The sequence below is a fragment of the Hemicordylus capensis genome, chromosome 4 (assembly GCF_027244095.1).
Source record: "Hemicordylus capensis ecotype Gifberg chromosome 4, rHemCap1.1.pri, whole genome shotgun sequence".
Taxonomy (NCBI): Eukaryota; Metazoa; Chordata; class Lepidosauria; order Squamata; family Cordylidae; genus Hemicordylus; species Hemicordylus capensis.
The window spans coordinates 160,395,090-160,408,215 of NC_069660.1; the positions used below are offsets into that span (position 1 = coordinate 160,395,090).

The 13,126-nt window shown below is 47.9% G+C and overlaps 1 protein-coding gene across 5 annotated transcripts in view; it reads left to right on the plus strand.

Moving 5' to 3' along the window:
- The window catches only part of TNR (tenascin R), a 540,529-nt gene that overhangs the window by 510,554 nt on the left and 16,849 nt on the right, over window positions 1–13,126 (plus strand). For all 5 annotated transcript variants that reach the window (XM_053247413.1, XM_053247414.1, XM_053247416.1 and 2 more), the window contains one exon: window positions 777–909. In XM_053247413.1, the coding sequence (XP_053103388.1) occupies window positions 777–909 (133 nt within the window). The remainder of the gene's footprint in view (window positions 1–776; window positions 910–13,126) is intronic.

Sequence of the window (13,126 nt, forward strand, 5' to 3'; positions counted from 1 at the left end):
CTACATCTGGAAGCCTCGATAAGGTGGAGGTGACCCCTGAATTCCCATATTGGACAAGTAGTAGACGTTCATTGTGGCTCTGGCATTTTGGCAGGTCAATAGAAAAAGAAAGCCATTGCAAAAAGAAAGGGTATTAAGCCTGTTTCAAATTTAAAACTCAAAATGGTTGGGCTAGGATGTATGACTTAACATCTACACATATTTGGAAGTGTACACCCTTTCTAAAAAAATGTGGCTTTCTCTACAGGCTTGCCAAACCAATAGAGCTGCATTGCACTTAAGTGCTTATTAAAGGCTACAAATAAAAATTCAAGTACTAACTACAAAGCCGCACACACAGCCCAAATAAGCACTACTCACCTGAAGGTGGTAGAGCGGGCTTCATTTATATACAGATTGTGCTGCAAAGTATACTTTTGTCATAAGAACGTAAGAACAGCCCTGCTGGATCAAATCCAGTTCCTTCCAGAGAGGGAGACCTTAGCACATGGCTTCAGCAGATTAATCCCCTTGTTGCTCAGACCAACAAGCAAACCTGACCTTGAAGCTTGTTCAGGACTCGGCAGTACCACATGAGGCATCCTTGCTGGTCTGGCTGGTTTCCCTGTAGAGTGCACTGACTCAATCCCTGACACACCTCAAGCTGTAAGTTAAAGATCTGAATCCCATACCTCTAAAAGTTTCCAGGTTCCACTTCCTTGTTTCTTGCATAACCTCCACAAATTTCTCACTTGCTGATCTCTGCATTTCCATCTCTTTGGTTGACCTGTGTACAGGAGCTGATTGTGGAGGCAGAAGACACCTGGATCCGCCTAGAAGGGCTTTCAGAAAACACAGAGTACACAGTGCGCCTGCAAGCAGCTCAAGATGCTGTGAGGAGTGGGTTCACCTCCACCATCTTCACCACAGGTGAGGGGGCTACACAACATATTCCCCATGTTCACTTGCATTATCTCACTAGATGAGGTGCTTCACAGCACCCATGTGAAGCGCCAGGAACATCTGTGCGGGGAGAGTGGGATTAGCCTGCTCTCCCCGCACACGAGCAGCCTCCAAGCCCTGGGTGGCCGGATCGGCCACCTACACGAGTGCTGGCTCTGTCACGGAGCTGGTGGGAGCTGAGGGATCAGGGGCCACCTGGCCCACAAAAGTCCTAGGATGCCCCACACATTTGCATGTGGGACATCCTGGAGAGACCCTCGAGACCAGGCGGCTTGATTTAGCCTCCCAGTGGGGGTCTCTTTGTGTGTTGCCATGGTGCGGAGCCACACTGCAGTGGCACACAATCAACTAAATGGGGTTAGCGGAGCACTCGCTCCACTAACCTCATTTAAAGAGAGGGGTGTTTTCAGTAGTTTGCTGCTTGGAGCCTCATGGCTCCTGTGGCAGCAGACGACCAGGAGAAATTGGGCTAGGCTCCCTTAGCTCGATTTCTCCTGGTCGTGAGAATAGCCCTGACGTGTTTGACCACAAATACTTCCCCTGTCTGGGGCCTCATCAGGCGATGGGCTCTTTAAAAATATTGTATCACTTGCTTCTCAGGCTAAAAGAAGCTGTTAATGCCAGACCCGATATGACACACACACACACACTGCACTTCTCATCACTTCACTCCTGATATACTGAAAATCCAAAATCCGGTTCTTGTCTGAGTGGTGTTGACGCCAAATTCACACACACACACACACACACACACACACACACACACACACACACAGGAAAGGCTTTAAAGTTTACTTCTGCAGATGAGTACAAAACCCAGATCAATAGCAAAGATTGAGTTACAGGCTAGGTTTTGTACATTTGGAGTCATTTGATCCTACATACATTCTACGTAAGAGTACCTTGAAAGAAGACACTATTGCAATCAAACACGCAGATCAAGCTTCATTTACATCAAACAACAAGCAATTGGCACAGCATTGTCATGTACCCATCTGATTCACAGGCTGTCCTGCTCCTCTGTTCCCCTTTTGCCTGTTAGTTTACTCTTATCTTTGCCTGTATGTCATTGGTTGTTTATTTGCTGTGCCAGGCAGGGCCTCTTGGCTGTTGGTGTTGTCTTCAAGGCTAAGCTCTGTCCCTGTAGGAGTGCGAAGTGGGCAATTGAGAAAAACAGTTCTGCATTCTAAGAGCTCAGGGACAGCTTCAGTGTGAAAAGACATGTGACGGGAGGGCTTGGTGGAGCCCAGCTGCATTCTAGAAGCAGCTAAGGTTCAATGAAGGGTTACAAGATGGAGATTTCTTTGGTTCAGGCTTCTAGGCCTACATTTGGACCTTATATGAGGCGATGGACATGGGGAATCGATCCCAGTGGTATATCACTCCTCATTAAAAAAAACACAGGCTGGTTCCTGTGACTGCCTTAACTTTCTTGGCTGAAATGCATTACCCTCTCCCCTCCCCTCTCTACAAAAAGACAAAAGCAGAATAGCTATGGAGTATGATGTTAGAGATCAGTGCAGAGAATTTCCAAAGTAGGTGGTGATTTGGTTCCAAGGTCAACCATGAAATAGGGGCACATGACTAGATAACATGAATAGACACTGGTAATCACACATGGCTACCAGTTTCTTCTGGAGTGCTTTGCAGGCATAGCATGTACATTTTCAAATGTCAACAACACTGAGACTGGAAATTTTCTTTTTCAAAGAATGAAATCTGATATAATCAGGAATCCTATTCTATACTCAGATTTTACTTTTTGTTCCAGCCTCCAGGGCTGTTGTTTTAAGAAGGCTATGGGGTAGCATGATATGGCTGAATGGGGGAAGTTGGTGGGTGGGGCTTATGGATTTCATTAAATAAAATAGCCTACCTTCTCTACCATAATTTGAACACAGGCCTGCCTGCTGATGAAAACAGCCACATCATGTGAAGTTCCCATTGCTCCTCCATAATCCTACCCCCAGGTCCTGATAGCATGTTTCCCTGTCCCTACCAGTGGTAGCCAATAATCTGGACTGAGGGAGGGAACACACATAACATTGTGATGTCACAATATTGGATACACTGAACTAGACATACCGAGGGTGAGGGAAGGGAGGGTTCAAGATGGGCCTGTCATTTTGGCCAGCAGTCTCATGTGCTTTTAGATGTGTAATTCCACTCTGTCTCAGAAAATGAATGGCTCTGAGACAGGCTGCTTAACATTTATTTCTTCATAATAGAACAACATGATGTTTTCTATCAGCATCCATAGAACATTTCTTTTGTGTTGTGTTTGTGATCAGTTTATGCAGTGAATGGTTATAATTCAGTTGCTGGTGCTTTTGAAAGAAGCAGGTATCAGCAAAAAGAAATCTCTCTTTAGAGGACGCACTTCTGAAAACACTTTAAGAATGTGGGCAGAGGATGGCCAGAGTGGAGGAGCTTATTGAGAAAGGAATGTTCAAAAGCGGTTGAATCCAATTGCATTTATTGTTCAAAAGAGATGATGAAAAAAGCAGAAAAGAGTTGTCCATCCTTACAGTGACAATATCCCTCCCTCGATGTTTATATCTAGTAGACTGAACCCACTGCTGCAGATGTATTCTTCATTGCGGCACATGAAAAGGCTTTTGAAACAGCTGCCAGTTAACAACAGCAGCTATCAATAGACACAAACCCCACTTGCTTCATACAGCTATAGATCAGGAGCTGCTGCATTATTCTCCCTTCCACTTCAGTTAGTATAAAGGGTTAGGGAGCGTATATTTCAAGGGATGGAAACCAATGCAAAGCTTTCAGATTGATCTTACTGGCACTGGCAGATGATAAGCAAACCAGACCTCCTGGTGTAATTCAGTATACTAGCTGAGGTGTGGATTTTTTTCACTTGTTTGATCTCTTTTGATTTCTGCCGAGAGTGACCAACTTCTGTACCCTCAAGGACACACTGTCTGGTGAACAGTGTATTTTGCTGTGGGGGTCAGGCTTCAGAATAAAGTCAGTGGCCCACATGTTGCACAGTGATATAAGGGTAGAAGAAGGGAATCCACCCTCGCGGAGGGTAGCTGCAGTGAAGGCTTGTTCCACAGCCCAATGCATGCAGAGCAGGATGGCAAAGCCCTTTTCATCTCCACAAATATGTCCCAGAGGACTGAGCAGCTAGATAACTCGCAATTCTTTAGTCCAGTGGTTTCCAGCTTGTGTTCTGGAGAACCCTAGAGTTCCTCAGAAGCTGATCAGGGGTTCTCAAAGCGAAGCTTAATCATGGCAGACAAGCTTCCCTGAAAGACAGCTGACCCAGCATGATCAAACTCCCCCTATTGTGTGCAGCCACAGGACAATGTTGCATATATTCTAGGCTGACTAGACTAGGCTGACTAGATCTCAGAGCAGACTAGCAGGAATTCCTCAACAGATGAAGGTGGAAAGTTTGGGGGGAAACACCACTTTAATCTGTTCACTTCACATTTCTCATTCCATTAAATACAGATTGCAGGCTCTCTCCTGGGAGGGACCGCATCAGTTATGCTCTAACCAGCAGCTAGCACAGGGAGCAGTGATGAACTAGATGCTGTAAGAATCTGTAAGAGACTCCAACTTCCCTAAGAAATCTAAGAATCAAGGCACCAGCCTCATTTAATTCAAGTAATGCTTTGCAGGAGAACAATAGGGTGTGATTAACAAAAGAGAAAAATCCCCAGCTTGTGCATCAGAAGTGCTGAACCTGCTCATGTTGACTGGAGACAGAACAAGGTGCTTTCATTCCTTCCATCATGTTAATAACTGTCTATCCTTTGTTGCTCACATGTGCGTAAAGTTCTAGGGGAATTGTGGTACAAGCAGCACAAAGGAAACATTATTATTAATGTTGCCCAGCTTTTCAGTGGTCTGTTTGGAGTTTAAAAGGTATGAATATAAATTGAAACAAGGAGTCCCTGTGGAGCACCAGGAGGTTCACAAGTGGTTTCTATGTTGTGAAATTGAAACAAGTCCCTTGGCAGAGTGAATCCTAGAGATGTGGAAATGGTAAAAAGCAGATTCACAAAACTCATTCCAGAGAGGTAGCCACGTCAGACTTCGTAGTAAAAGCAATAAAGAGTCCTGTGGTACCCTAAAGACTAACCCATATATTATGGGATTTTACATGCGCCCATGCTTGCTTTGTGCTTCTCCTGGCAACTCATGAAGATACCTCTGGCCTACAAAAGCTTTTGCCTTAAGGTACCACTAGACTTGTTCTCATGAATAAAACATTCTGCACATTATAAAAAATCAGAATTCTGCACCCAGAAAAGCAGATTACCATGATCTAAATGAGTTGTGCAAATTAATCAAATTTGCATATATTTGGTTATTTTGTATCTATTTCATTGTTTCTGAGAGTCATGGGAAAGAATAAGTTGATTTATAGAGCTCCCAAACCTGCTCTTTGACCACTAGAAGTCTTATTCTGATTGACTGATTGATTGATTGATTGAAACTTCTTATATACTGCCTCCTCCAAAGACTCTAGGTGGTGAACAACAGAAATACCAAGAACAATCACTTTTTAAAAAAATTATTAAAGGGCAAACGCCTGGCGAAACAGGCATATCTTAAGAAGGGCCTTTAAAGCAGCCAGGAGGGGGCTGAATGAATCTGGGGGGGGGAGTGTTCCAATGAAGAGGAGCAGCCACAGAGAAGGCCCTCCTACGGGCCCAGGCACCACACACTACACCATGGCCCAGGACACTAAGGAGGGCCAGCTAAGAAGACCTCACAGGATGGGATACAACTGGCTGATATAGGCGATCATGGAGATATACAGGTGCTAAGCCCATAAGGGTTTTGTAGGTGAGAGCCAGCACCTTGAATTGGACCTGGAAGCGAACAGGCAACCAGTGCAGCGACCGTGTGACACTATCAAATCTACAGCCATCCATGAGGAGGTGGGCCGCTGCATTCTGGACTAGTTGAATCTTCCAAATTGTTTTCAAAGGCAACCCTAGGTAGAGTGCATTACAGTAATCTAATCGAGAGGTAACAAAGGCATAAGTGACTTTTGCCAGGACCTGCCAGTTGAGGAAAGGCCGTAACTGGCGAACCAGCCGAAGCTGGACAAAGGCACCTCTGGCCATGGCCTCCACCTGCTGTTCAAGCAGCAGCTGCAAGTCCAGGAGGACCCCCAGATCACAAACCATCTCTCTCAAGGGAAGCGCAACCCTGTCAAGAGATAAACTCACACACGGCAGTTGGCCAGATCGCAAACTGAACAAGATCAACTCGGTCTTGGAGGGATTGAGCCTCATATCTCTCCCAATTTGTGAGATTTCACCATCAGCCTTAAGGACTAGAAACACGCTTTTCAAAAAAGAAAAAGAAAATCTCAGGCTGCTGGATTCTGTATCCTATACCTAGTTCTGCACTCATGCAAGACTGTCAGGGAACTATGGACTGCTCACAGTCTTCATCTATGGATATCACACACACACAACCCAAAAACATTCCAGATCTGCCCAACAGAGAGACAAAGTATAGCCACCTATCCTAACATAAGCAATATTAGAAAATTGATATTTTAGGCTGCTTTTCAAAACACGTTTTCAAAATACAAGTTGAAATTCAGAGCCAGAAGTGATCACAGTGGGACTTCTCATGAGAGTGTTAGAATATTCAAATAGAATATTCATGAGAGGTCAACTATTCAAATAGGATATTTGACCTGTAACATGGTGGGGGTGGTTCTTGGCACAGTTCCAAGAGGTTTGCCACAAAAAATAAAATCCAAAACCCAGACAACCAAGAATATAAAACCAATTAATTAAAAGAAAGAAAGAAAGAAAAAGAATAAGCACTATCAACAGCAGAACAGAGAGCAAAATATAACTAGTAAGTCTACAAAAGCATTAAACTATTATTTATTATTTATGTGTTGCATTTCTATACCTCCTAGTATAGAAAGCTCTAGGCAGTGTACAACTAAGCCAAAAGATCAGTTAAAAGTGGTGATCAATGAAGTTAGCTGAATCATATGAAGCCGCCCTAAACTGGACAGCCCAGTCCATCTAGCCCAGAATAGTCTACTCTGACTGGCAGCTAGAAGAGCACATGCTTTGAAAGCACAAAATCCCAGGTTCTAGCCCTAGTTAACAGGACTGAGAAAATGCCTCTGCCTGAGCTCTCTCCGGGGTCTCAGGCAAAGTGCTGATTCACACGTACAGTTTAACTGTATTTAGCACTAACTGGAGTTAAAATCCCTAACTCCAATTCATGCCGCAGACGTACAGTAAACCACCGTTAGCCCAACTGGAGTGGAGGGACAGTGGAGCCCCTCCCTGCCGCTCAGCCTCCCAGCCCAATCCGAGCTTGATCCGTGGCCAGTCTGTGGGCAAAGTGTCACCACGTCAGCTGCTTGGCCCCAATTGGACATGGTCTCCAGCAGAGTATGCCGAGCACATTCATGAGCTTTCGGAGCACCTAGCCAGCCCTCAGAAGGGGAAGTGCAGCGAAAGCCCTTTAAATGTCCTGCAATGCCAGCGCTGCTTCTGCCAGCCATGGCACCGCCATCCCCACAAGTGGCCCCACACACCAAAAGCACCATTCAAACTCCCATCCGTGGGGAGGGAGTGGGGGCCCTGAGGAGGGATGGAATCCCGCTTTCTTTTGGGGAGGGGGAGGGAGAACCGACATTGGCCAGAACAAGATATGCAGATGGAGCAGGGCAAAGGATGCTGGGGAGTCTGCCCCACCATGACCAGGGAAGATGACCTGAGGGGAGACCTCGCCAGACCACTCCAGCCAGAGCCATCCAAAAGCCTCTGCAAGCAGCTTGCTGCCCAGTAGGCTAACACTCTCATGAGAGGGCCAGTCTATTGGGAATATGCCTCTGCCCAGTAAGGCACTATTCCCACCTGCGGACTGCAAGCTCACTAGTTGAGCTGGCCACTTAACCACCAGGGAATCCAAGGGAGCCCCACTCTCATGTGGGCACTGACTATCCTGGTATAAAAACAGAATCTTTTAAAAAACTTTCCCCCTTCCCTCTTCTGCATTGCGCGCACGCTAGAGGACATCCCCACACCTCACCATCAATAGCCTGGCCACACACATGGCCATGGGAAGGTCCAATGGGACAGCACATCCACCAGAGTTTCAAAGTTCCCAGGTCCGGTCCAACAGGACAGCACATCCACCAGAGTTTCAAAGTTCTTTGCTGACCCAAGACTATCCTGCTCATGAGCTGGCTTCTGTGGGCACTCACCCCCAAAAGGGGAAGGGGCTGGGGGCCCCTTGCCCACACTGATTTGTTGAAAAATAGAACTTGGCTGCTCTGGAATCTCTTCAGGGGTCTGCCTTTCAGACCCCAGCAATAGCACCCCAACGCAAATCATTTGCATGGATGGTGCGGGCGGTGGGCTGCGGACCAGACCTTTCAAGACATTCTAAACTTCCAGGCCAGGGCCAGCATTATGGTGTATGTAGATCTGGAGACACAATGATTCCCAGGAGTAGAGAGCCCCGGTTACCTGCAACCCCAATATGGCTGATTCACATGTTGGGTGTCACGGGTAGAGGTACGTATCTCTACATTGGCTGATGGGATGGCAGGGCACATGGTTTGGCATCGGTTTCACGGTGGTCACCGAGACTGGGGAAGCACTTGCCCACTCTCAAATCCCTTCAGTGGTCTGCCCTTCTGATCCCAGCAATAGCACCCCAACGCAAACCATTTGCATGGATTGTGTGGCCAGTAGGCTACGGACCAGACCCTTCAAGAAATTTGAAACTCCCAGGCTAGGGCCGGCATTGCGGCGTATACCCCCAGTTACCTGTGACCCCAGTAGGGCTGATTCACATGTTGGGTGTCATGGGTAGGGGTACACATCTCTACATTGGCGGGTGGGATGACAGGGTGTGTGGTTTGGCATTGGCTTTGCAGTGGTCACCCAGACTAGGGAAGCACTTGTGCGAGTGCTTATCCCCGCAGCTTGCCAGTGTGGAGCATCCTCCCTCACTTCCCTTAGGCTGCCACTCTCATGAGAGTGCGGACAGGTGGGGAGGGGGTGTTGCCCTGCCATTGTTGCCAATCCATGAGTGACAACTTGCTCTGCAACAGCACTTCCTTGTGAAGTTTGCACTAGTTCCCCACAGACGGTTATTCTCATGAGTAAGACTTAGGGAGCAAACATCCCCACCAGGGAAGGGTCTGGGGGCTCCTTCCCCACCCTCCTTGGTGAAAAATAGAGTTTTGCTGCTCTGGAATCCCTCCAGGGGCCCACCTTTCAGACCCCTCAAATTGGAACCCCCACTCCCAAAAACAATTGGCGTGGATGGTGTAGGCAGCGGGCAGCAAAGTGGACCCTTCCAGCCATTCAAAATTCCAAAGCCAGGGCTAGCAGCATTGTCCCATATGTAGATCTAAAGGCGTGGAGATTCCCAGGAGTAGAGAGCCCCAGTCTCCAGCCACCCTGGGATGGCTGCATCACACGTTGGGGGCCACGGGTAGGGGTGCACATCTGCACATTGGCGGGTGGATTGGCAGGGTGCAGGGTTTGACAGTGGCTTAGTGGCTGATATCTTTCCTGCCCATCCCTGCAGCTTTCCTGCAAGGAGCATTCTCCCTCACTTCCCTTAATTTGCCACTCTCGTGAGAGAGCAGTCCATGGGGTAATGGGCTGGCGGTTTAGCCTACAAGAATACCATCCCGTTAATTCTCAGTTCTTTTCATGAGAAAGACTTAGGAAGCAAAATCCCGTCCAGGGGAAGGGGCTGGGCCCCCCTTCCCACCCTTCCTTGATGAAACATAGAACTTGTCTGCTATGAAAGCCCTTCAGGGGGTCTACCTTTCAGACCCCACCAATAGCACCCCCACACAAACCATTTGCATGAGCTGCGGAGTGGGCGCTTCCAGCCATTCAAAATTTCTGACCCATGGCCATCATTGCAGCGTATGTAGATGAGCTACCATGGGGCATCCTGGGCGAGGGGAGCAGGTATTTCCAGTGATCCCTGCCCAGACGCCTGGGCGTGGTGGGCAGAGAAACCCATGCATATGTGCAGTGGGGTGACCTGGCTGGTTGTGATCCTGCTGTGGTTGTGATCCTGCTGTCCACCATCCACCGAGACTGGGAAAGGTGTTGCGAGGGTTCCCTTCCCCAGGGCTTGCAGGGGCATAGTGTCCTGCATCTGTGCCACCATGGCCTGTCACTCTCATGAAAGAGCAGCCTGGTCTGTAAAGGCAGGGCACTATATGGAGGCCACACAAGCATCACATGAGAATTCTGATCATTCGCCTGGATTGTTCTTCTCATGAGTATGACTTAGGGAGCAAACACCACCACCCCCATCCCCACATTTCTGCTGCAGCTGCCCTGCTTGCGTCTGCCTTTGGGCTTCCCTCTCCCAATGCCATGAAGGGGTGACCTGCTTGTGCTTCCACTTGGGGTGCTTGTGGACACCCATGCCTGTTGCCCCCTGGCTGGCTGCGCAGCTTGACACACTGGCCAGTCTGGGATGGGGCATGTTGGTGTCCCTGTAGCCTGGCAACTCCATAGTTGCATGGCTGGCAGGAGGGGTGGGCTGATTTTCCGAGCGGCTGCCAGTGAGAAGTGCTGAAAGCCTGGAGCAGCTGCATCCTCAGCCGGGTCTGCGCTGCCACCTCTATGATTGGAGTTAGGAACTGGGCACTTAACTGCAGTTCGGGACAGGTCTGGGTTCAAGTGTGGCTTTGATGGCATGACCACAGTTGTCAGCGGTCAACCATAGGAAAAATCTCGGGTACAAATTGGAGTTAGGGCAGATTGGAGATTACTTTTGAAGCTTAATGGTGGTTTTCTGTGTTTGGGCATACTGCAGTTACAAACACTGTTGGCTTTAACTGCAATTAAACTGTACAGTACATGTGAGCTAGCCCAGAGTCTCTTTCTCGGTCCTGTTAGCTAGGGATGAACTTTGTGCTTGTAGCAAAGTCATGGCCCTTCCAGCAAGTTATGGCCTCTGAACCTGACAGGGCTTTCCCCTTCTCTATTATATCAGCCACCCTGTGATGCCTTACAAAAGATTTAGGACTGAATGGAGACAGAGCTCCTCCTCCCTTTAATCTGGCAGGGTGGCAGCAGACAAGTGTTGAAAAGGGAGGCTAGAGTAATGTACCAGGGGCGGGGGGGTGGCTTTAAAAGCTGTGCCCAGGAACCCCAAATTAACACCAATGGACTGATAGTTACATCCATCTTTATTTTTGTCCGTGATAAGTATGGGCAAAGAATGGAGCGTGGGGATGATGGGCATAATTCATCCCATCATCCCTAATTCATAGGCATACAGCTAGATAGGGAACATGGATAAAGTTAAACTTCCCCCTTTCCCCCTTGCTACAAACCTATGGAGAAGAAGTTAAGATCCCTCTAGATTCCAGATTAGCCTTTTCAAACTTTTGTAAGGCATCACAGGATGGCTGATATGATGGAGGAGGGGAAAGGCCTGTCAGGTTCAGAGGCCATAACTTGCTGGAAGAGCACATGCTTTACAAGTACAAAGTTCAAGGTCCATCCCTAGCTAAGAGGAGCAAGCAAAAGACTGCCTGAGACCCCGGGGAGAGCTCAGGCAGCGGCTTTTTCTCATGGATAGAACCTGGGATTTTGGTTTTTTTGCATGTGCTCTTCCAGCTGCCAGTCAGGGTAAACCATTTGGGGCAGACTAGCTCAGTTTAAGGCAGCTTCATTTGACTCAGCTGACTTCATTGATTCCCACTTTTAGAAAGACTGTAAAGACAACTCTCTTTCATTGAGCCTTTGCTTAGTTTAATGCCTTTGTAGAGTTACCTGTTATATTTTGCTCTCTGTTCTGCTGTTGATAATGCTTATTCTTAGTTTTTAATTGGGTGGGGGAGTGTATTAATTTGTTTTATATTCCTGATTGTGTGGGTTTTGTATTTTTTGTGGCAAAACTTCCTTGGGTAGCCTGCAGGTTAGGAACATAGGAACATAGGAATCTGCCATATACTGAGTCAGACCATTGGTCTATCTAGCTCAGTATTGTCTTCACAGACTGGCAGCGGCTTCTCCAAGGTTGCAGGCAGGAATCTCTCTCAGCCCTATCTTGGAGAAGCCAGGGAGGGAACTTGAAACCTTCTGCTCTTCCCAGAGCGGCTTCATCCCCTGAGGGGAATATCTTGCAGTGCTCACACATCAAGTCTCCCATTCAGATGCAACCAGGGCAGACCCTGCTTAGCTATGGGGACAAGTCATGCTTGCTACCACAAGACCAGCTCTCCTCCAGGTTGAAAGGCTATACATTTTAAGATAACAAAAAAAGCAAGCAATATGTATAAGAAACCTCCATCAATTTAGGAAGGGCCCATACTGTAGCTCAGTGGGAAAGAACATGTTCTGAATGCAGAAGGTCAGAGGTTAAAGGGATCTGAGAATGACTGCTCTCTAAGATTTGGGATAGCCACTGCCAGTTAGAGTATATGTAGAGGTAGATCAAAGGTCTATCAGTAGAAGCAGGGGTGCAGCCATCATTGTGCGAACGGATTCAAAGGAGCTGGGGTGCCAATGGGAAAGGCCACTGAAGCCCTCAGGGGGGCATTGCTCGGGGTCCGGAGAGCCCTGAGCGAGCTCTCCCCCGCCCACGCCCGGACTCCAAAGAGCCCTGAGCGAGCTCTCCCCCATCCATTTAAGGCAGCGTTTGCTGCCAGACAGCCTTCATTTCCCTTTCTCTCCCTCCAGTTAGGGAGAGAAAGAGAAATAAGTTCTGTCAGGCAGCAAGCACTGCCTGAAATGGATGGGGGAGAGCTCGCTCGGGCTCTCCAGAGCCCAGGCCATGCCCCCATTCTCATGACATCATGCACACGGGGTGTCACTAGAGGGGCCACTAGGCAGGGCCAGACACAGGCCACTGTTCATTCAGCTGGCTCCATGCCTGTGTAGAAGACATCTATATATATTTGCGTGACTTAAATCTTCAGACAGTTCATGGAGATACTTCAGAACAAATGAGGAAACAAATGTGTAATGTCTATATATATTTCATTAGAGTGCCAGCACCAGGTAGGTGGGAAAATACTATAGCTCCGAGGCCAGGAGAGCTTCTGCCAGCCAGATGGTTCTGGGCTAGATGGACCAATGGTTTTCTCAAGCTCTTCCACAATCTTGCATCTTTTTCTCAGGCCAGGCCAAACACTGGAAGCATCCCTTAGATTAGTGCCCCAGCTATC